This window comes from Leuciscus leuciscus (assembly GCF_965113295.1).
Source record: "Leuciscus leuciscus genome assembly, chromosome: 23".
Taxonomy (NCBI): domain Eukaryota; kingdom Metazoa; phylum Chordata; class Actinopteri; order Cypriniformes; family Leuciscidae; genus Leuciscus; species Leuciscus leuciscus.
In genome coordinates, this window is record NC_138747.1 from 9188608 (window position 1) to 9213132 (window position 24525).

Here is a 24525-nt window from a genome sequence, read left to right on the forward strand (position 1 = left end):
TCCGCTCCCTGTTGGTGAGCTCTTGACAGCACATTATAAGCCCGTGAATAGAGTTTAGTTCTTATGGGATACGTTAGGATATCAACGAGTCTCTCTCGTATTATAATTACAATAATTTGTATTTTATTTCAATTGGTATGTGTATAAACTTTTACTCTGGGGCAATCCTTATTGGTCATGTAGTGCATTTTTCCCAAAACAATTATAAAAAACACACACATTTTAAGCCTATATGTTTATATAATATTATACACACACATTTGATTACAAAAATGACTCTTTGATGATTGAAAAATCACTATTAGTGGTCCACATAGCAAAGTATATATAATACATCTTATCAAATATTGCATACATATAAAGAATCTTTGATACAAACTGTATTTATATATTTACAAGTTTTGGGGAGTTTTTAGTTTCTTGTCAGTTATACTGAGTCAAAGACAGGGTTTGAGAAGTTTATGTTTTCTGGCTCTTCATCCTCATTGAAGTCTTCAGGACGAAGATCTCTTTCAAACATCCGCTGCAAAAGTCCATCCACAGTTCTGGATCCTGGAAAAATAAAACAAATTTATATATATATATATCTCACACACACACACACACACCCACACCCACACCCACACACACTTTGCCGTCCTTCAATACTTACTCTAACAAAACTAAAAATGCATTTGACAAGACTTGACTAAAATTTGAATAATAATAAATAATACACCAAATAATAAAACAAACAATTAATAACAATAAAATAATAAAATAAAATACTTCTTGAAGCAATCTTGAACATGAGGGAGGGCTTCTGTTTGCCAGCTTCAGAGGAACCCAGGTCATTTTCATTGCTTTCCATTGCATCTACAAGACCTGTGTCCATACCATCCCTAACAAACACAAAACCACACAAACCTCCATTAAAACCCAAAATCAACAGCAACAGGATCCTACGCTGACACACACATATGCATGAAACATTTTTTATTCATCAAATAACAAGATATGAGGTCTAAATGGCACATACTGTTGGACATTAAGCTCCAGCTCCTCTATCTTTTTCTCCAGAGAAGTCTGCAGGTCACTTTTGTCAATTGTGTATTCCACCAAGAAGGCCTCCAAAATAAATGCTACAAAAATACTGGGGGGAAATAAAAATCTCACATTATGCATATTTTTCCTTCAAAATAAAACACAACAATAATATTCTAGTAGACTCCATTCTTACTTGATTATAATAATGACGACCACAATGTGAAAAAGGACGAAGAATATTCTGGCTGAAACGTGTGTGACTGCTGTGAAACCGCTGGCCAACAGTGCAGCTGAGTTAAGGGAAAAGCAATGCATGAAACTTTCAAAAAATTTCAAAGACCTTGGTCTACAGTTTCACACACTTGTTTAAGTATAATACTTGGAGCAAAAATACATTTTGATCTGTAGTTGTAAAGGATATCATGCCACTGATTAACCACAGTGAGTTCCAGCAAGACGATGAAGGAAGAGATCACATTATTGAAGTTGTTCTTGCAGTAGTTGAGTTTAGCAAAAGCGGTTCCTTTAAGGAGAGGGTTTCCACAGTACTCTTGATCAGGACTTGTAGAGTTAGGTTCAAAAAAATGAACTTTTCCTTTAAATAATTCCATGCCAACCATAGCAAATATGTAATAGACCACCTGTAGGGGGACAGCAGTGGATTTATAATAAATACAGGTATATTGATTATGATAATGTTTCTCATCACAAATCACAGTTTAACATGTGGCATAAAGGGTCTGCTTCCCTTCTGATGATTATGTCCCTGTCCCTATATCTAAATATAGCCAAAAATCAAGCACTGCATCCTCCCCCCACTTTTTTGTACAAGGTGACCTTGAGGCCAGGTATGGTGCAGTATACAGGAATCACCAATGAGACGATGACAGCAACCACTCCTTCCTCAGGAACACTTTAATAAATTTGTATTTTTATTTAAAAGCAATAGCCAGTCTAATGCATGCGATAGATATACACATTATCGAAAGTTTGGGGTCAGTAAGAGTTGTTTTAATGTTTTTGAAATAACTCTATACGCTCATCAAGGCTGCATTAATTTGATCAAAACTACAGTAAAACAGTAATATAGTAATATTACAAAATATCATTATAAGTTAAAATTGAAAAAAAAAGTTTTGAAAAAAGTTTTCTGTTTTAATATATTTTAAAATGTAATTTATTCCTGTGATGGCAAAGCTGAATTTTCAGCCGCCATTACTCCAGTCTTAAGTGTCACATCATCCTTCAGAAATCATGATTTTCAGGGTTCATAGATGAATAGAAAGTAAAAGAAAAAGAAAAAAAAAAGCACTTGAAATATAAATCTTTTGTAACATTATAACATTTGTAATATTATCTTTGTCACGTTTGACTCATTTTAATGCATCCTTGCTGAATAGTTCTTATTACTTAATTTTTTTAAAAAGAGATTTTTTATTTGGTATTGTAAGTATATGTAGTATATACATATTATAAATATTATTGAAACATAGTTTTGATATTTCTCAGTGTATGCCTATTACCTATTACTCACTAAGTACACAAAGATACATTGAAGAATGTTTTTGTTCCTACAATGAAATAAATGGGGTCCAAAACAAACCGCACTGACTTTTATTGTATAGACAAAACCACAAAGAAGAACGTCGTACAGGTTTGAAATGACATGAGGCAGAGTACATTTTGACAATTTAGAGTTTTGGGTGAACTAATCCATAACAATCTGTAAATACTCACCACTATGAGTTGGCCAAAGGTAAGAATAGTTGGTCCAATTTTAATAAGTGTGTTGATGATGGCTCGAAATCTGCGAAGGAAAGTTTTTAGTTTAATGTCACATGGCAAATTGATAAAAGGTATTTTCAAGCACAGAAATCACTTGGTTTTTTTGCATTTGGCTGAACCTATCTCACCTCTTTATGGAATCCACCAAACGTATGAGTCGAAGGACTCGCAAGATAAAAACGATGTCCAAGATCTGACGACTCGTGTAACCTCCAGCTGCAAACATAAAGATAAAGTCAACAAGACTTCTTAAAGGTATGTTTATATCAAACTTAACAGCTCTGATAAAACACTTAGAGAATGCAGAAATGAGTCGATCTTCTAATATCCACATGTGCACTTACAGTGTTTGAGTGCTGAGTTAATGATGGTGCCAAAGAGTGCACACACAACAATGATAGTGTCAAACCTGTAAGAGATAGAGTTGATTGAATTTAGTTTCATGTGAGCTCACACAGGTGATGTTATGTGATCAAATTCAGTGAGCCATACAAAACAAAGTGTTCCTCACCAGTTCCAGAAATGATGTCGGGCGAAGAACGCCCGTGGCTCGGTAGAGTAGAGTTTGAGAATGATCTCCAACATATAAAGAGCCAGAAAACCCCACTCAGCATTTGATACCACAGGGTTCTCCTCATCCAGACCAATGAACACAGCATTCACCAGAATAATCAGGTCATAGACATACACAAACATTCTGAAACGCACAATACAAATATATGGAATTCAAATAGCGTTGTTGTCCAAAGAAATATGTGAATGTATTAGTGTCAATGCAAGATCAACATTTTGGGCCAGATTAACTAAACAGGGCAAGTGTTATGGTTCTGTGGGTGATCTACTCACACAGTGTGCAGATTAAACACCACAGATGCAGCCAGCTCATTTCCATAATCTACCAAGATCAGTGCAAATTTTAAATATCATGGCTTGGCAAATTATACGTTTGGAAAAGGTCTCTGGCATTCCAAATAAATGAACAGGAGTGGATAAAATTCCGGTATGGATATGGTTTTTAATTTTACAGACGATATGAGAGGTTTTAATTTTATTGTTAACTTCGCTCAAATAGCGCAATTGGCCAGCTTCAGAGAAACTGGCAGCCAGGCAACAGATAAGTGAACAATCCTGAATGGCGACGTCACTACACGCGTTCTACCAGCACGGTTCAGCACAGTTAAGGCACCCAACACACTATAAGATAATTGGGCCAAATAATTTCCCTGAAATAAAAGAGAAACTAAACGGTCAGACACTTGAAGAAGTTAAAGTTATAAGATATCTAGGGATATGGGTTCCAGGCTCACTTTCAGACTAATATATTCAGATGTCAAGAAGGAATTGAATGGGAAGCTAGTCAAAAATATTTAGAATGAATATATGGTGCATTAATCAGGTCAGTAATCAACTGTGGATGTATAATTTGGGGATGTGCATCAAAATTCTTGATTAAGAAAGTCGAAACAGCAGAAAAAGCTTTTGAATGTGTAAATTGGTCTTTTTTATATAAAGTTTTGGACAAATTTGGATTTCATAGTACCTTTATTAAAACATTACGAGCTCTCTACGATAGCCCAAGAGCAAGAATTAAAATAAATGGGGCTGTCTCTAGCCCCTTTTCATTAGAAAGAGGAACAAGACAGGGCTGCCCAATTAGCCCCCTCCTGTTTGCAATCTTTATTGAGCCCCTAAGCCAATGGATCATTCAGGACAACAATATTAAAGGAATCGCTATGTATGGGGGAGAACATTTTTTTTTCGTTGTTCGCTGATGATGTACTGGTGTATTTAACTGACCCTGAGCAGTCTTTGGCACGGCTATTGGAATTATTGGAGCAATATGGATCCTTCTCTGGATATAAGCTGAATGTTCCAAAAACACAAATTCTCTGTTTTAATTACAGCCCTTCTGTAAATATGAAAAATAAGTATAATTTGAAATGGGACTCGGTTTCAATTAGGTATTTGGGGGTAAACATTCCACTAGACTTGACAAATTTGTTCTCACTTAACTACCTCCCCTTGAACAAAAAGATTAGGGAAGACATAAGGAGATGGGATCTTTTACCTTTTCTTAATTTCGGATCACGCGTGGAATCTGTCAAAATGGTTATTTTGCCGAAATTGCTGTATCTCTTTCAATCTCTTCCACTAGATATACCTGACCAACAATTTCAGGAGTGGGACAAACATATTTCAAGGTTCATTTGGCAGGGACGAAGGCCAAGAATTAGATACCAGAGTTTACAATTGACAAAAATCAAGGGTGGGGTCGCTCTCCCATGCTTAAAAGACTACTATACCGCTGCTCAATTGAGGCCATTAGTATGCTGGTGCAACCCAGATTACTGTGCTAGATGGAAGGAGATTGAAAGTGCTATGTCAGATGAATTTCCAATTCAGGCTGCAATTGGGGATAAGGACTTGTTGTACAATTTAAAGGAATTGGGAAACCCATGGATATGTTTGTCACTTAAGATATGGAGCAAGGTAATAGCTCAAAGTAACCTGAAGGATGGGGTAAAGGTCCTGAGATAGTGTGCATTTGATATCGATTTTTTGCCTTATAGATGGGACGCAAGATTTAAGAGATGGACTTCGCAAGGTTTAACAGCATACTGTACATTTTTGCATAAGGGGACTATGAATAGCTTTCAAAATCTGAAGAGGCAATTTGGCTTAGATAAGGACGATTTTTACAGATTCCTTCAGGTCCAGCATTATATTGACCAAATGCAGAAGAGGTGTACAATAGTAGGCTGGGATAACATTCTGTTAAAAGTGTTTATAGAAGCTTATCTTGCTGGCTCTAACCGGAAGCTCATCTCAAGAATATACAAGGGGCTACAACTAACAAAAGGTAGTTCACTGTATGTAAAGCAAAAATGGGAACAGGAAGGAAACGTTGTTCTAAAGGAAGAAGATTGGGAGAACTTATGTGAGATACAGTGGAAAACTTCCAGTTCATCTTTATGGCGAGAGTTTTGCTGGAAAAACCGTATAAGGTTTTTCATTACTCCAGCTCAAAAGAAGCACTACACCAATTCTTCGACAATGTGGGTGCCTCGAAGCAAATCATTTTCACATTTTCTGGTCCTGTACATTATTGATTCCATTTTGGCGGGAGGTTTATAAAGTTTTGCAAAGCATTTTTCAGATGGACATTCAATTTAAATTTGAGTCTTTATATTTAGGTGCCTTAACAACAGAAAATGTTTCTTCTCATGTCAAAAACTTATTTAAAATCCTAAGTGCTGCTAGTAGAAAAGCTATTACTAGAAGGTGGTTAAAACCAGGAAAACCTACCGTGGAGAAATGGATTGACATTATCATTACGATATTTTCAAGATGGAAAAGATTACTTTTGCTTTGAGATTGCAACAGGGAACTTTTTTGAAAAGATGGGAAAGATGGATAACGTATATCACTCCATTACGCCCATCATTTGTTTAAAGTGGATTTTGGTGTCTTTTTTTTTCTTTTTTCTCTATTCCCCCTCGGTAGAGGGCTTTATGAGTCATTGAGGTTTATCCCATCATGTTTGTTTTAGTTCTCGTTCTGATTTTACTATGTCTAAAAATGGTTATGCGTATGTAATGTAGAATGAAGGCCTAATGGGTCCCTGCTTACTTTAGTACTGTTTACCGAGCCTGTGATGCTTTTCTTTTTTTTTGTGGATTATTAATGTACATTTGCAGATGGCTTAATGAGAAGTATGATAGGTATTATCATTGACTGTAATGTATGGACCTGTAAAAGAAAAAAAAGAAAGTCGAAACAGTTCAGGCACAAGCATTAAGAATATGCTGATCCTCTCCAATATTGGCGTGACAGGTGGAGGTAGGAGAAATGTCCATAAGTATAAGTAAATTGAAATTAACAATGAAATATTGGATTAATATGAAAGGGCATTCAGAGACACATCCAGTTCAGGAAATACTAAATATAGTATACTAAATATACTAAATAATATAGTGCTGAGAGAAACAGAGAGAAATACTTAAAGTCACCCTGTAGTCAATAATTTTATTTCATCTTTGATCACCAAAATGACATATTTAAACGTTTTTTCCTTGAGAAAAAATTCTTCATGCCTTAAAATATCTTGAATGTAACCCTACACCTTTGCCTTATTTAGTATACGCGGATCTATGAATATGCAAATTAGTCCCACGTCCACTCACTCACACCAGCTCAAAGATCCACTCGTTGACGATCACACCTTGACATGATTGGTTACAAGGTAGCTGGTACGAAACATCAGCGATTTCAAACCGTGTTTTTGAGACTGTGCTTTGATCACTGCACATTTAAGGAGAAAATACTCAGCAATGGTGTTGACTTATGAATTTTCACATGGTTTGTCTTAACGCATATTAAAAACACCCCATAGATATATAAGCAAATGGCCTACATTATTTTAAATACATCTAGTCAGTGACAGAGTGCAAGCATATTGGTCTAAAATAATTCAGTATTTTAAGATTCAGAATCATGAATATTTTTATTGTGTTAATACCACATTTTGCACTTTAATCAACAGTACATTTTTTGTTATATGTCCATATGTCTAAGAGCATCGCAATAATATTATATTGTGAGTTCAGAGTCATGATATATATTGAATCGTGACATGAGGGTATCGTTACACCCCTATTTTTTGGTTTTCCTTTCCATTGATGCTTCACACAGTCCAGTTGGTGAAAAAAGTGAAAAAGCCACAGTCACAGTCATGTCAAGCGCAAAATGGGTTAAGACATGCTTTTTTGGGCATGAAATAAAGGCACAAATACCAGAAAATTGACTACTGCAAATAGTCTAAAAGGGAATCTCCTACAAATGCATATGCAATAAGTTCACTGTCCATGCAAAAATAACTGTCCATGCCTTTTCATCGCAAATTTTTTACTGCGCGTCTTTATTAAATATCCTGACAGTAGTTTTTTAATGCAAAAAAAAGGGTTTGTGGTGATGCAAGCTGTTAGTAAATCTGGCCCTTTGTGTCCACATACCTGTGATGAACCATGTGGCGAATGAATCTGCTGGCTGAGGAATCATATAGAGAGGGGAAACAGATTTGAATGGGGTGTGCCTTTGACTTCACTGTGATCACCTGGATACTTAGAAGATCAGCCAGCTGGACAAATGCAAACTTTCCTGCTCAGAAAAAAAAAGATCAAGTGGGAAAAAAGAGAAAAAGTCAATAAAACTGAAGTCAAATATGAAATAGAAAAGAAAAACCTATCTGACCTATGTGTCCTTTATTCTGATCATCTAAGACGCTCCAGAGCAGTTCCCGGTGAGCAATACTGATTTTCGGCTTGGCGAGTTTAACCAGAAGGTTCCATTTGGCCTGGGTCACCACAGGCTCCCCACCTTCACCCCGGGTCTCCTGAAGCAAAGAAAACGCCCGACACATCTTATATCTTCTGGCCTTCACCAGCTGCCGCACTTCCTCCTAGGAAACATGAAAGAAATCAAGTCAGTGTTCCACTACAGCTAGATAGATAGCTAGAAGTATTTTCATTGGAGTGAACAATAATATTCAAGAGGATCTATTATGCCCTTTTAAAAAGTCTTGATTTTGTTTTTGGGGTCTACTAGAATACATTTTCATTCTTGAATGTTCAAATAATTTATTTTTCACATATTTCACATTAGTGCAGCACCTCTCTTCCCAGTCTGTCAGTAACTCTCTGTTTAGTTCCATTCTAGTATAAAGCCCCTCCTTCCAAAAAGCTCAATGTGCTCTGATTGGTCGGTTGGACAAGTGTGCTGTAATTGGGTAATGGCATGGCGACAACACACTACTAAACCAGTCCTTGCCCCCTATATTTTGTGTATCCGTCGGGTAGGAATTATTTAAATGAGGAATATTGTAACGTGTATGTTCCCGGAAGAAAACTCAAGACTAAAATCGAGCCAGTGCTTATTAATATAGAGAATAACTCCCTTTCAAGTGGACTTTGTGCTTTCTAACTTTGCAGATCTTCTTCATGCTCAAACAGCAACGTTACACAATAAAGCAAGTTGAATATGTAAAAAAGCATAATATGTGGTATTTCATTAAAAAATTTACTGATCATTAATATTCATTTTAATATGATTTAATTTTAATATTTAAATTATTTAATTTTAATATTTAAATTATTTAATTTTAATATTTAATAATATAAATTTTAATTCGAGATTATTTTATTCTAAGATTCATAACTTCTTTAAAATGTGAGAAATAAAAATGTGCATGTTGACAGAAAAAAATGTGAATACCTTCAGGTACTTTTTGTAGTTATTGTAAACGACAGCCAGAAAGAAGGACATGAAGGTATAGATGTTGATAACAATATATAGAATGAAGAAAATAGTAAAGAAAACACTGTAGTTGTATGCCGGCATCCTACAAAGAAAACATAAAAACATAAAATATTACGGAAGCGTTTGTGTTGTGTACAATGCATGCGTAAAGCATATTATGGGTGACTGATATTTTTTATACTGCTGAATATACAATTGCACACAACAAAGATTTACAAAATGCAATAGCTCAAGACTTACATGACATCAGGGCTATTAGCAGTGGTCACCAAAACGTACAGATCGAAAACAATATCCAAATAGTCTGTGAAATATGGAGAACCATCAATGGTGAGAAGGCCCCTGAGAAAAAATAATAAAAGATATGACAAGCAGTTTAAAAGGTTATGTAAACTATTTTTCAATGGACACAATTGAGATGAATGAAAAAACAGAGGTATAAATGGATGATACTTTATTTAGGTTTACCTTTTCCCAAATAATTTAAGAGCCATGAGAGAAAAGACCAACACGCTGAACATGAATAAGAGAAACACATAGGAGATCTGAGGCAGTGCATTCCGTATACTCCTGAACGCCCTCCGCAGCTACAGACAAACAGAAGGATGAAACAAGAAAGAAATGGGTCTGGAGGAGAGACATTTGTACCCAATAGACATACACTACCATTCAAACTTTGGGGTCGGTACGATTTTTAATATGTTTTTAAGTCTCTCATGTCCTCCAAGGCTGCATTTATTTGATCAAAAATACAGTAAAAACAGTATTGTGAAATATTATTACAATTTAAAATAACAGTTTTCTATTTTAATATATTTTTAAAACGTAATTTTTTTCATGTGATAGCATTTTCAGCATCATTACTTCAGTCTTCAGTGTCACATGATCCTTCAGAAATCATTCCAATATGCTGATTTAGTGCTAAAGAAACACTTATTATTATTATTTAAAAAATTAATAAACACGTGTGCTGCCTGATATTTTTGTGGAAACCTAACCATTGTTTTGAGGATTCTTTGATTAATAGAATGTTCAAAAGAACAGCTTTTTTTTTTAAATAGAATTTTTTTGTAACATTATAAATGTCTACACTATCATTTTTGATCCATTTAATTCCAACCTTGCTGAAAATAATTTTTTTTTTTTTCTTTTTTTTTTTTTTTACTGACCCCAAACTTTTAAACGGTAGTGTATGCTTTCGCCAACTTTAGGAGTAGAGTAACTGACATGAAAATTTAAATTACTCATAACATTTCATCTTAATTAAATACAAGAAATACACAAAATATTAACTCTGAGAAAATATATACAATGTGAGTGTTTATTGTGCTTTGATTGTGGTTTTCTTACTTGTCGTCCCTCTGTAACATTGACTAACAGAAGTGGTCTCAAGACCCTTGACCATCGGATGGAAAAATAGCCTGATGTTTTCAGTGCCCCATATATAGTCAAATCTATGAAAGAGAGCTGTGAAGTGGGAAGGGTAAAGAAAGATAATGAAATAAGAATACAGTGAAACTTAAAAACTCTCAAAATGTCCAGTTATGCAACACACACACAAACCCTCTCCCTGACTTCACTAAATGTCTACTCATAGTCATTGAACGGCACATTTCCTGCAGAACTGCTGAGAATGATAAAACACGGGCTAAAGTTCATTTCACAACATTGTTACGAGCACATTCTCAGCATTTTCACATGTTTGTACAGACAGAATACTTTAAGGGTATATATATTATATAAATAATGTATTATAAAATTAACACAAGATAAAAGTGATTATGTACCTGTAAATAAGATACAATCCAAAACTATGTATTAGAGGCCTACCGTTACAACGATTATGATGCAGATATTTTTGGGATCCTTCCAGAATTTATCCTTTGGAATGACTTTGGCATAGTGTACCATCCGCACAGTAAATGCAGAGAGACATATGATTTCAATTGTAGAAGTCGCCTATAGAACACACACATACACATATACAAAATGTTTTATGGGGACATTCCTTTTACTTAATGATTTTTATACCGTACAAACTGCATATTCTATGCCCTAACCCTAACCCAAACCATCTCAGAAAACTTTCTGTATTTTTAGATTTTCAAAAGACATAATTTAGAATTATTTATAAGCTGTTTAAATAAACACAAGTCTCCAGGAAATATCCCATTGTGTCATATGGAGGGTTGGCATGGATTCCAGGATGTCATAAAAGCAGTAAGCAAGAAGAAAAAAAAAGGTTCAATGTGGTTCTATATAGAACCCTAGAGTTCTGACTCACTTTTAAAGAACACTTATTTATACTGAAAAGGATCTATAAGGAAACATTTCTTAAATTAACCCTTTAAGGGGTTCTATATACCTATAGGACCTTTTCTTCTAAGTGTGTAGTTTATGTTGCTATGTTAAAAAACGATTAAATATATAGCATCACTGTCTGGGATGTTTCCTTGGTCACACAATAATATAGGTAACATTAAATATGAAAACACACCCCAATTCTTCATATCAGAGTACAGAGTTTGATGCATTATTATGCATGTTTTGTGGTTAAAAACAGATCTCATGGCATCTGCTTGTCAGAGAAAGTGTTAGCAGTATGAACTGATGGGGATATCTATGGACTTTTAAGGTAATCAGCTACAGATACAGAGAGCATTCAAGAAATATTCAACCACCCATTCACAATTCTACACAAGGTCTAAAACGAATTACAATTGTGGTCAATGATTAATCCACTGCTTTGCTGAACAATTTGTAAATGCAAGTTATATTTCCATACATACCCATATAGGAATTGGAACAACAGCAGGATCCTCAAAGAGAGCCAGAGCAAGATTTATGACGATGAACACATATACCAGTGTCTGCATGAACCAGTGATTGTATAGCAGGTACAACCTGTGGAATATTTTACAGATTTTATAATACACAACCTAGTAATAGTCAAGGTTATATAAATGATTGGTGGAAAGTCATCTCTTACCTCACAGCCTGTGGTGAAGTGTCAAAAAAGATGTTCCTGTTATACTGGGCATCTGACACATAGACAGTGGCAAGGTCGAATTTCTAAAGCACCACCAGCAAACATCAGAGACCAAGAAGAGAGAAAAATCAGTTTGACTGGCTAATTTTAATGAGAAGCACATGGTGTGACAAATATTTCATGTAGTCTCTCAAGTAACTGATGTCATAAAATCTGTATAAATAACAATAAACAGATCAAATACTTTGCAAAAGCTGTGAAAAGCTGGTTAAATGAAGTTCAGAGTAGGACATATCAACTAACCAAAACTATTTGATGCTATAACCTCCCTCCCACACTACACCCTTCACTCAAAAACCCTTTGAAATGTGACTGATATGTGCATGTTTTATTTATCTAAACTGTTCCTCCATGCATAATTGAAGTTGTATGGCAACAGACACTCATAACAATCCAACAATCCATCGATTAATAGGTAAAGAACTTCTAATATGTTTGCCAAATATTTCCAGTGCTTCAGTTGACACTTTCTTCAAGCACACTTTTCCAGTGCTTTCTTGACAAACAGGATACCAGATGTTTCTCTTATTCCATAAACGATCCAGATTTAATGTTGTGATAAGTTCGAAAAACTTTCTATACAAATAAACCAAATATTCAGAGTGTCATCTATTAACTTTTTTTTTTTTTTTTTAAACCATCTGTTTAGATTTGTACATTTCGCGACACATTGATGAGTACAGGTTTCCAAGAGCACCATATCCACGCACGCAACATACCTCTGTCATCTCTTCTGAAACGTTACTGGAAACATTATTTCCTCCATTGGTTAAACCTTCATTCTTTGATAAAGAATGGCACTTTGGGTTTTCGGTGTCAGACATTTTCTCTATCCCTAAACTTTTCCCTGTCCTTACGCAGCAGATACATCCAGTTCGCAGGAAATCCCGTCTCAAAAAAGTGTATCTTGCTAAACGAAGCAAATTTCCTAATCATAGTATGGCGAAGGCCTCTCTATTAAAAATTCATGATCCACGCCTTCTATGTTGAAAATGACAGAGCATGGCAAAATTAATATTTAGTAGACAAGCCATCTCACCAATCAACCTGAGCATGGTCTAATTAACACGAAGAAGTCCCGCCTTCCATTGGAAGAAGCCTTGCGTCGATAGGATACGCTATAACTAATTAATATTCATAAGATAAGGCCTCGCCATAGTAGGATTCGATTGGTTAAATCCCGCATATTACACACGTACGGTGGGGACGTGTGGTACTTGGCTTTAATCTCCAAATAAACAGTTCTTGGGCGAATAATATAAATTGTATGGAATATCAAGAGCATATTTATACTGAGAGTGTATACTGTTTCTTTAAACAGAGTTTGCAATGCGGTGTATTTTGACCGGTCATGTGACTGAATCCAGCGGAAATAGCGGAGAAGAGCCACAGGCTCACTCAGGAGTTTTGTAGGAACATCTGGAAGAAAACACCCCAACGACTGTCTTATGCAACACAGAAATTTACTCTGAGACCTCAACAACAGAGGAGGAGCACAGCATCGTGTAATGTAGTGTTAACTGAACGTTTTTCAGTAGGTTGCCTAGAACTATTCCCTTTAAAAAAACAAAACAGTGAAAGAGCCTGTACCGCAAAAAAAGAAACCAACGACTGTAAACCATTATAGAATATTTATTATATTTTACCAAAAGTGATTTTTATAAACGCCATAGAGTGAAAGATCAATACAAAACTATATAAATAATTTCTGAGGATAATCCTTTAGAGCTCATGTTAAATATAGAGAAATATAAATGATTTGAATTGATTCTTTTTTTTAAAACTACATTTCATAGTGTTTTGAATGTGCAAATTTGGCAATAATTTAGTTACATATATAAAATAATTTTCATAACCCTATGAATTCCCTTCTGATGCTAAAATCCATTGTGCCATTATGCACTGTAAACTGACAAAGATGTTGATTAAAAATAGTTTAAAAGCCAAGCATCGTGATCAGGAAACGGTTACAAAACTTCGCAAAAGTTTTTTGACAAATGGCCAGCTCAAAAAAGATATTCTATTTTTCAGCCCCAAAATTGAAACATTTATTAATAAACGGTGCCTAAAATGGGTTTCATTTTCAACCTCTGTAAAAAGAAAACATTATGATGTCAAATTAATCTGGGTAGGAGAGGGTTCTTCCTGACTGAGGAGTAAGCTCCGATGTGCTTGATGATATTGGGTTCAACGCTGTGTGCCTTCTCACCTGGCGTCGACCTGACTATCTTGTACAGCACCATGTCTTTTGCATTACCCCTAGCACAGACGGCCTGGTCCAGGTATTGGGCGGCTCGGATGGAGGCATTACCTGGGTAGAGCATAGCAGGGGTGCAGCATTCAGTGGCAGGAGACACAGCATACAGCTGGGGTGAGAGCCGTCTGACCTCCAGCAGATAGTGCCTCCCTGCCATCTCAGACACGGCCATTATGTAGAGAGTTAGGAAGAGAAGATGAAGAGGTGAGAAGGTAAAAGAAAGAGGTGTACAGTGAGATAACAAGAGGAGGAGGATTGTAGAACCAAACAGGCCGAGACCCAGCCATTCTAGAATGCGATACGGCTCTGGGTTCCAGTATCCCTGAAGACGTTCCGGGTGGTAGAGCTTTATGTATAAAGTATTGAGGGCAAATCTCCGCGAGAGTACGTTTTTAATCAACGGAAAGAAATCGGTCATCGGAAGCGCATCATCCTCCAGGACGACGACGTTTTTTGGCCTCATCAGGTCCCATCCTTTCCGTAGGCAGAAAACGTAATCTCTTTTCTCCTTCTCGAAGATGTTGTCCACATCTTTGCTGTTCCATTTCTCATCTGGTGAACGTCTAACAACCAGGAACTCTTTCTCCAGAAGCAAAGCATCCTCGTTCAAAGCGGGACCACTTTCGACATCACAGAGCATGACCTCGGCACATGGTTTATCGCCACATGCCTTAAGGAGCGATTTGAGCTGTTGTGCCACCTGTAACAGGTAGTGATAGTCCATCCCCTCTGCTCTTCTGGATGTCACTATGGTGATCAGGAGATCTGGTTTCTTAGCATCCGTTTCCAAAGGGTCCTTCAGGCTTTTCGTAGAGGCAGCACTCTCCCAGAAATGCAGGGCTTCCTGACCTCTGTCGTAGCTTTTTTGTAGTGATGCATCGCTTAGTGAATCAAGATAAACACTCTTTAAAAAATAATGTGAGTAAAGTAGACGATGGCAGCATATAGGCAATATCACTCCAAAGGTTAAAACACACAAAACCAGCCCTTGAGCTACTGGGCTTGACCAACGAAAGTGCTTGCTGGTACAAGTCCCCCATCGAGGCATCTGTGTCTGTTTAAGATCACAATTCACTTCTGTGACAGTTCACTTCAGTGCCAAGGTGACGGATACGTTGCACAGGTGGAGGATCCAGATTTGAGCCAATGTGCAGGAAAAAAAAAATCACTGAAGGTCTCACATATGAGAATATAAACTTCTGAGATATTTCCAACTTGTATCTATAGACAAAAGAGATATAGGAAGTTATAATCTTATTTTTCTTAATAAACCATTACACGTGATTAAAAAAAATTCTGGGTGATTCCATACATTCAATATTGAAAAGATTTTTTTTTTTTTTTTTTTGGTACAATAAAATACAGTAAACCCTTAACACGTGCACGTGACCACACGTAAATAATCTATCCGGACCACACGTTAGGTGTGGTAGGTGTTAGGTGTGGTCCGGATAACCGTATAGTACCTATATATTCTGCCAAAACATATTTATTGTTATTAAATAATAATAATATCCTAAATATTATAAATATTGTCAAAATATTATGTACAGTATGAGTATAAACGTACTTCATGTGATTCATGTACTTGACTTTTTTATGTGTTATATGATTTTTTTAAATAATAATAACATTTTATAAAAGTTAGTGTCAGTATTTCATATTATGAACATATAGTCTTGCGACACTCAAAAGCCACTCTTTTCATGAAATGACCCTTCTTTCTGAGAAAAACAACTAGGTACAGGCAGTTTGTGAGGTAGAAAGCAAGATAAAACAATATGAGTCAGCTTATCATAACAAGAAAACAAACCCGGAAGAATCTTATGTATCAGTCTGTAAATGGCCCGTAAAGTTAAATAATAAGAAATGGAACAAAGAATAAAGTATTTCAGCATTTCTACCTCTCAGAATGTGGATGTTTAGCACACAGCGACTAGACGACGGCAATCGAAACCAAAAAGCATGTCAAAACATCAGTCGAGTCAAGACGACCTATACGTGCTGCTACGCGCGTCAAATCAGGTCCGAATACGTATTACTGTAACACATGGACAAAATGCGCATTTAATTTACATGGAAGCAATGTTGACCGTTTCTTAAGGGGTAGAACAATGAAAGGCTCCTAGAGCTGAATCTTCTATTTATTCAATTCGCATTCAGGATGTTTTTTTATGTGTGTGTGTGTATTTCGTAAAATCGTAGCTAGAGCTCAAAAAAGGACTGTGATTGGTTCATCGTATCCAGCACTGAGTAAAGTAACAGAACCCACGTGACAATTCCTTCAAGTGCTGTAATCACTACACCAGACGCTAGATGGGAGTGTAAGGTAAAAGACGGTCTGAGGTGACCCAACCGTCTCTGATGCGGGATAAATATTCACGAGGTTTTTTTTGGGTATGTTGAGTTTCGTGATAGTTTATGCAGTAGCCTACAGTCGTGTTCGTGTTTGTCAGTCTGAAAATGTTTTAATTGGTTAGTATCATCGCAGTAACATCTCAATAAGTAGACTACATAAATAATAGAAATCACCCACTGAAAACTTTCAAGCTTACAGGTAAAGCTTGACACTTCTGATGTGTGCTATTACCATAGGCTACATAGCCTACTACAACTTAATAAAACATACTAAAACCTGGAATTTTCCTCATTACCACCCGGTAATAAAATAAGACATTGCAAAGGCAAATAATTAAGCCTCACTTGGATATTGTAAGAAAGAAATATCAAATTTATCACTCAAAAAAATCTATGAAACTGAATCCTGAGTCACGCTTTGACTAAATCTACACCACCCTTGTAACCAGATCGACGACTTCTTAGCAGAGGTGTAAAGTCCAGGTTCAGAAAGAAAAAGTCCTCAGTATTTTGTTCCAATCACCTGGATCTGCTAATTAGCACAGTTTTTCAGCCAGGAGATATAACTAATTAGTGAAATCAGCTGGCTGAGTTTATGGGTGGAATAAACTGTAAACATATGGCAGGACTTTTACTTTCTGACCCAGACTTTACACCTCTGCTTCTTAGGAAACATTAATTTTGCTAATAGTGTTCGACATGGCAAATGTTGATATAAAATCTTTAATTTTAAAATAATGAATTTTGCTCAGTTTATTGTTCCCATATTTTGCATTGACATAGGGCGATTGATCACTACCATGAATTGACAAATTGTTTGGATTAGAATATACAGTAAGATGTTGTTGTTGTTGTTATCTATTCTACAGTATGTTGTTGTAGGCATTTGGCCTGTCAAAAAACAATAAAGAAAGTTGCCATGGTCGTTTGAAAGACAACAACCAACAACACTGTCAAAAATGAATGTGCACAAATGTCTGGCAAAAAAACAGCTGCCCTTGGAGAACGTTGTGCACAGGGTGGGTCGTGGAATGCATCAAGGTGAACAGGTCTGTCCAGTTTCTCAGCCTCTTAAATAAAGCTTATCTTCAGCATTTCTGCACATTTATTTTACCTGTGCTGAGAGGACACTCAGGTGAACACACTCATGGCATCCAATACAGGGCAATCGGGCTTCCTGCCCAGCGGAGCGGCCTTATTCTGCACCATACCCGACATCTTCTACCTAGTAGAGCTTGTGAGTAAATTGATTTAATTTGATGTAAATTCAAATACTATTGATTAGTGGTACACTGTATACAAATTATTGTTGGTTTAACTTGAAAATGTAATGGTTGCCTTAAAATTTACTTTAAGAGAATTCATCCTGGAGAATCTCGCCTCCTGATTTATTTTAATCAACGGTCATTTACAAAAGAAAACAAATATTAAAAGAAAATGTATACAATTATGTAAATGACAAAAAAAATACAATTTGTTAATCTAAAGACTATACATTCAAGTTATTTTAAATGATTTGATTCATTATTGTAAGTGAATACATATTACATAACATTTTTAAGCAAATCTGTAATTCTTCAAAAAATGTCAATAGGCCAAATAAATGTTAGAATGTTTTTTATTCTATTTTATTTCAATATCATTATTTTCTCTTATATCCAATTTAGATGTTTGATATCCATGTCATATTTCAGGAAATGTTTTAGAAAAATTCATAAACAAAGATGTTCACAGGGGAAAGAGAGTTCTAATTTTTCATCTAATATATTGGTAACACTTTAAAATAAGGTTCATTAGTTAACATTAGTTAACTTCCTTAGTTCATTTCATTTCATTTCATAGTTAACATGAACTAAGAATGGAAAATAATTCTACAGCATTTATTAATCTTAGTTAATATTAATTCCAACATTTACTAATACATTATTAAAATCAAAGGTTGTATTTGTTAACATTAGTTAATGCACTGTGAACTAACATGAACAGACAATGAACAGCTGTATTTTTATTAACAAACGTTAACAAAGATTAACTAATAAAGTAACAAATGTATTGATCATTGTTAGTTCATGTTTGTTAATACATTAACTAATGTTAACTAATGAACCTTATTGTAAAGTGTTACCAATATATTTTCTTGTAGAAAAAGTACATCTATCTGGAAGCTCATTCTTTCATTGTGTTTATCTCTTAGGTCTTTGGCGGTCTGGTATTGTGTCTAGTAGCATCTACAAAGCTCGAGCCTAACAACCCCCATGCGTATGTGATTTCTGTGACAATTTTCTGTTTCATCATGACATTCCTCTGGTTGATAGTCTTTGCCACTGGGTCTCATCGTAACAAAAGCTCTTGGGCAACCGCGGTAGGTTCATAATCTCTCTCTTTCTCTCTCTTACTTCCTCTCTCTTCATGAAGACATTTTCCTATTTAAATATACTTTTTTTTTTCTTTTTTTTTTTCTCTCCACAGGATGTTGCATGCCATGGATTTGCATCACTCCTCTATTTCAGTGCGTCTGTGCTTCTAGCTTATTTAACCATTTTGTATGGTTATATAGACAAAGGCGCACTTGTATACAAGCTGGATGTAGCTGCCGTGGTGAGTCCCTCTACCCAAAATCAAATTTCCAAATCTAACGCTGTTTTACCTGTTAAATACTAATATGACTAGTAGTAAGATATTGGTGAAATCTGTGAACAAAAATGACAAAGCTGATGTTCTGAATAATCTTGAATATTTAGAGTACTAAACATGTAACCTCATTCAGGTTAACCTAGCTTCATGTAGTAACAAAAAACGTATTTAACATGAAATCAACTTAAATACATTAGATTACACCAATGAAAGCCATGTTAAAAATGCAACTGTACATTTTTCCCGTTGAAGTGTGTAGTGACTATTTGTCTCTTTAATTTCAGGTGTTTGCCTTTCTCACCACTTTACTGTATACCGTCCACACCATTTTCTCAGCCCTCAGATGGAAATCCTTCTAAAACATCTGCACACAACCTGATTTACTCATATGATTGTCTGCCTCATAAGCAAAGTTATTACAAATATCATATTATGCATCAATAATAATTCATGTGATAATAGATTGACTGTCCAGGCTTCTTGTGTTCTATAAAATGTATACAGATTATTTTTTAAAACCACATTTTACTGTTTTTTTTTTTTTTTTTTTGTAAACTAGTCTCACCTTAGGTATAAATTATTGTAATTACTGTATGACTTATCTAATAAAGGAGATTATGAACGATCTGTGGAGTATGATCTCTCTTGGTGTGTCACTGGATACAAATGTGTCCCTATAGGGCTTCAAATTGCCCTTTATTTTTATATATAAGAAAAGGAAGATTTTCTGGAATGAATCACCTGCTTTTACAACATTCTGCCAGAGTGATGAACCATAAAATTTTTTTTTTACATTTCCAAAAAAAAAACAAAAAAAAACATAATTTTTTTTGTAAAGTGGCTTTGCAGTTGCTAAGGTTTTTGGTCTTTTGGACTACACTTGTTGTGTTCTGTCTTCCGGTTTGTATTTCCACAGCATGAAGTTAAGATCTTACATTTGTAATGACATCCACTTCAAACGTTACAATGCTCATGAAAACATTCGTTAACTCCACAATTAGTAAATACACTTCACCAGCTAATTACTGAGTGCACACAAAGTTTCTTTGGGAAAAGCAAACATTTTGCATGTGAATGTAAAGTATCTCAGGGGAACGCAAAACATTTCGCAACATTTTTTTCCCCATCGCCATGTCCTTAGCAACAGTGGCGTATCCAGGACATTTTTACTGGGGTGGCCAAGATGGGACACAAAACTAGAGTGGGGTGGCCATATATACTATAAAGTAATGTTATGTAAACCTTTAAACTCTTATATGTAAGGTGGGAGGAGTTGGATCTAGATTAGAGGAAATAGAGGATTTTAATAATAGTAACAAAGTGCAAACTTTATTTTTAAATAATGGTACTATTTCATAAAATGTAAGATATAGTCACAGGCCTATTTAGGAAATGTGTTTACTATAGTCTGTTATTAATTGCCATAGTGGGGGATATTATTTACTCAATTAACTTGGCCATTAACTTGTCCGAAAATGCATTTGTGTTTATCTGCAAAAAGGTTTACATACACTAGATTGCAGCCTAGGCTACTGTTAATGTAAATATAATGTTAGTGGTTTGTTTTTAAAGTCTACATTAAAGACCTGCGCGGGACGGATTTCTCACTTAATAATTCCTAAAAAGCTGACATCTCAGTTCATCGCCATCTCACAAATCTCTATTATCAATGAAACTGGCAGCATAATTAATCTTTCATATTATCTACACTTTGTTTGATATAATAGATGATTTGCCAGTATGCAGAATTCAGCACTGAACAAAAAGTCCATTTTGAGCGGTGAGGGGATTCTATCTTAAATGCATCTGATTGGCCATTGCGTTCAAGAAATCAACACATATGTCTGTGATTGGTTACATTGTTCAACGCTGCAAACATGTTATAAATAGAGACTCTGGCCTGTAAATAGTTTCTATTTTGTTTTAGTTGTTCTTGTTGCTTTTGTGCAACAGATGAATGACAATTTATTCGTTTTTATTTGTTCAATTTATAGATCATTCTATTTTGCGGGAGTCCCGACTCCCGCGAATCGACACACGAGTGCATTACCGCCCGCGCCCGCACTCGGCCATCAGATCTATATTCCCGTGCCGCACTCTGTTGCGTTGGGTCCCGACCATACCTCTCAATCGACTGATTCCAGCGTTTTTATCGTTGTTGTATTGTTGCAACTGTGTGACGTCCTCTTGTTTCACGGACCAGCAGCAGCAGGTGCACCGTGCAGCGCGCGTGCTCTTATCTCATGGGTCATCTGACCTGCATGGCCAAACGTCCGCTGAGCAGAAATCAGCTCTCACAGTCTCAGTACGACCGTTCCTGTGTTAGTTAAAAATGTGAAACTGGCCCTAAATCAGTTGATCAGCTGTCATCACTGATTGACAACATTTCTCGTTTCTTGTGTTGACGAACTTGACCTACCTATCAGATCTGGGGTGGCCGCAGGGGTGGCCAATGAGCTTTCAGGGGTGGCACCGGCCACCCCAGGCCACCCCCTAGAATCGCCATTGCTTAGCAAAGCACCACAAATAATGTGGTTATGGATAGCCAAAGTTATGTCAAGAAAACAAACCCATAACCATAGTGTGTAGATGTAATCAGCATTTCAGTAAGGTTTCTTTTCTTTTTTCTTTTTTTTTTGTAGTCTGTGTATTTTGGTGTGTCTTTCTGTTCCTTAAAGCATATGGTGTGTCTGTTTTTGGCTTTTAAATGTCTTGCTTTTCCAGAACTGGTTTCAACTGTTTAACCTGGTTTATCCTGTTCTTATGGGTTTGGAATGACGTATGAGAGTGGGAGTGTGAGTTCACACACGTCTTGAACAGGGGACAATCGGGCCCTGTAAGGCAGTGATGGAAAGAGTACAAAAAAATTGTACTTAAGTAAAAGTATTGCTACTTAAGTAATAATTTACTTGAATACAAGTAGAAGTACTGAAAAATAATATGACTCAAGTAAGAGTAAATAAGTAGTTTGCTTAAAAACTACTCAAGTAACTATGTTACAAAGTACTTTGGTATTATTTTTCTATTTTTACCCAAAATGGGGAGATGATAAGGATATGGAGCACTAAACACTCTCATGTCATATCTGTTTCATTCATACTGGAAGCCCAGTACGGATTCATCCCCCACGCAGAAAGTCCACAAGTGAGATTCATAGGAGTATTAAACTTATGACGTTTCAGGAAATGCCTTATATGGATATAATAACATGCAAATAAAGACGTTTTGACTGATGAAACATGAAGACAAACACATGATAGCGATAATATATCTGTGTTCATCAAGCTATCTCAGCATAAGAATGATGTATGTCTTTAAAGGGATAGTTCACCCAAAAAGGAAAATTAGCCCATGATTTACTCACCCTCAAGTCATCCTTGGTATGACATTCTTTTTTCAGACGAATACAATCAGAGTTATATTACAAAATGTCCTGGCTCTTCAAAGCTTTTTAATGGCAGTGAATGGCTGGAGAAAATTTGAAGCCCAAAAAAGTGCAAACATATGCACTCTGCAAACATATTCTGTGTTAATCTCTGAAAATCTTCCCCCATGCTACAGCTCTCAAATCTGCATTGTGATCTCTGTCAGAGGGTATAATGACTACATAAGAATGGATTCATGATTCATGATGATTTACAAAAAAAAATCTTCTGCTTGTGTTAATGCAATGAAAGTAAATGGTGACTGGGGTTGCATTGTGCCTGATATCTGCTTTTGGGTTTGAAACAGGTTTGAAATGTCACAAGAATGAGGAAATGATTTCCTTTTCACAACTTTAATAACATTATTAACATTAAATTTTGTACTTTGCAGAGATCTTGGCATAGTATGCTGAAACAAGTTTGAACAGGAACGAAAACTTCTTGTAGAGCTGAAAATCAAGTGCCAGGACAATCTACCAGAAAAGAGGAAAAAAGAAGCCTGGCAGAGAACGAAGCTGCCGCACCTTTTTACTTTTCTGCCTCATTAATTACTTCAAATGTCCCTGGTGAATAATTTCTTTATATTAATTGCATTTTATGTTGCAACGGTGTGGGAACATTCTTGAATTTTCAGTGAAATTTTGTGGGCAAATGGTCTATTGTCCATTGTCAACCGTGTGGCAACGTAATGAATGAAGCACAGCTATCACAGAAGTCACTTTCAAGCAGCTTTCTTTTGGTCAATGCAGTGATTTCGAGTGACCAACTACTCACACTGACATTTTTTTACCTCACACAAGATTCCTGATTGTGTGGATTACTATTGAAATGACTGAATTCACCTGTGAACATTCCTTGAACAACAGTTAATATGACTACACCTTAAATCTGTTATGACACAACATGTTATCCGCTCGTTAAGTCATGACGCAAGGAATACCGTTTTGCGGTCCAAGCCTGTACTTGTACTTGCTAGAATCCTCGACAGCCGTTCATGAGTACTGTTGATCCATGACACACATTTAAGCAAAGTGTGGCAAGCAGGGCGAGGACGAGAGCCGTGGGAACTGAGCGAGGCCGGTGGCTTGAGTGCTAATGAGCTTCACCTGCACACCTCAACGGTCTCGAGTCACGGAGGAGCTCCAGTAAGATAAAATGAGGAGTGACGACAGTGAAGGAGGAGAGAGGACCAGGGATGTGGTCCTGAAAGCAAGGTTAACTTACCGACACACATACCCTGAACTCTCGGTTGTTTAACCCAAACATTGGTTACTTTGGAGTAAATTCAGTCAACCAGGAGTATTAAATTGAGACTTAATGGTGACCACACAAGAGCGCTGAATCCATGGCTGTGTCCGAAATCGCTCCCTATACCCTTAAATAGGGAACTATTTGAGGGGACAACTATTTGTAGTGGTGTCTGAAACCATAGTGGACGTTATTTTATTAGCTGAGGTGACGTGACGGCTAACAAACAGCAGACAAACGGCTAGTAGTGACCAGGCTGTAAACACATTTTTTCTGCTGTAAAATTGGGCGTATTAACATGGGGGTCTATGGGATTGACTCTCTTTTGGAGCCTGTCTCTAGTGGCCAGTCGATGAATTGCAGTTTAAGTAACTTCCGTGTTGGTTTCAAGAGAGAGACAGAAAGGTTGCCGCTTGTTAAGATCATAC

General features: G+C 36.2%; 3 protein-coding genes across 3 annotated transcripts; 1 reads left to right on the forward strand and 2 right to left on the reverse strand.

The window, feature by feature from the left end:
* Positions 1–100: 100 nt before the first annotated feature.
* Positions 101–13156, reverse strand: tpcn3 (two pore segment channel 3). The gene is made up of 19 exons (XM_082155381.1): positions 12895–13156; positions 12116–12198; positions 11916–12030; positions 10957–11085; positions 10477–10593; positions 9595–9713; positions 9367–9468; positions 9082–9208; positions 8062–8269; positions 7824–7968; positions 3323–3508; positions 3156–3220; positions 2940–3027; positions 2764–2833; positions 1448–1667; positions 1220–1310; positions 1019–1132; positions 769–881; positions 101–552 (listed from the first exon to the last, which is right to left on the reverse strand). Exons 1-19 carry the CDS (start codon positions 12997–12999, stop codon positions 428–430), a joined length of 2322 nt encoding a protein of 773 aa, XP_082011507.1. The 5' UTR covers positions 13000–13156; the 3' UTR covers positions 101–427.
* Positions 13157–13784: 628 nt separating this feature from the next.
* On the reverse strand, positions 13785–16588 carry pgap4 (post-GPI attachment to proteins GalNAc transferase 4). Its single transcript, XM_082155382.1, has 2 exons — positions 16337–16588; positions 13785–15653 (listed from the first exon to the last, which is right to left on the reverse strand). The coding sequence occupies exon 2, from the start codon at positions 15478–15480 to the stop codon at positions 14290–14292; it is 1191 nt and encodes a 396-aa protein (XP_082011508.1). The 5' UTR covers positions 15481–15653; positions 16337–16588; the 3' UTR covers positions 13785–14289.
* A 1281-nt stretch (positions 16589–17869) lies between these two features.
* On the forward strand, positions 17870–20049 carry LOC309487476 (myelin and lymphocyte protein-like). The gene is made up of 4 exons (XM_082155149.1): positions 17870–18027; positions 18985–19152; positions 19260–19388; positions 19709–20049. The coding sequence occupies exons 1-4, from the start codon at positions 17938–17940 to the stop codon at positions 19781–19783; spliced, it is 462 nt and encodes a 153-aa protein (XP_082011275.1). The 5' UTR covers positions 17870–17937; the 3' UTR covers positions 19784–20049.
* The last annotated feature ends 4476 nt before the right edge of the window (positions 20050–24525 follow it).

Bases quoted from the DNA above. Each gene is read 5' to 3' on its own strand.
- LOC309487476 (XM_082155149.1), top strand. From the start codon at position 17,938: ATGGCATCCAATACAGGGCAATCGGGCTTCCTGCCCAGCGGAGCGGCC. The intron at 18,028-18,984 runs GTGAGTAAATTG...TTTATCTCTTAG, and splicing joins TCTTCTACCTAGTAGAGCTT to GTCTTTGGCGGTCTGGTATT. The intron at 19,389-19,708 runs GTGAGTCCCTCT...CTTTAATTTCAG, and splicing joins AGCTGGATGTAGCTGCCGTG to GTGTTTGCCTTTCTCACCAC.
- tpcn3 (XM_082155381.1), bottom strand. From the start codon at position 12,999: ATGTCTGACACCGAAAACCCAAAGTGCCATTCTTTATCAAAGAATGAA. The intron at 3,028-3,155 runs GTAAGTGCACAT...TTATGTTTGCAG, and splicing joins TAACTCAGCACTCAAACACT to CTGGAGGTTACACGAGTCGT. The intron at 1,668-2,763 runs GTGAGTATTTAC...GTCCCCCTACAG, and splicing joins CCTTTGGCCAACTCATAGTG to GTGGTCTATTACATATTTGC.
- pgap4 (XM_082155382.1), bottom strand. From the start codon at position 15,480: ATGCCTCGATGGGGGACTTGTACCAGCAAGCACTTTCGTTGGTCAAGC.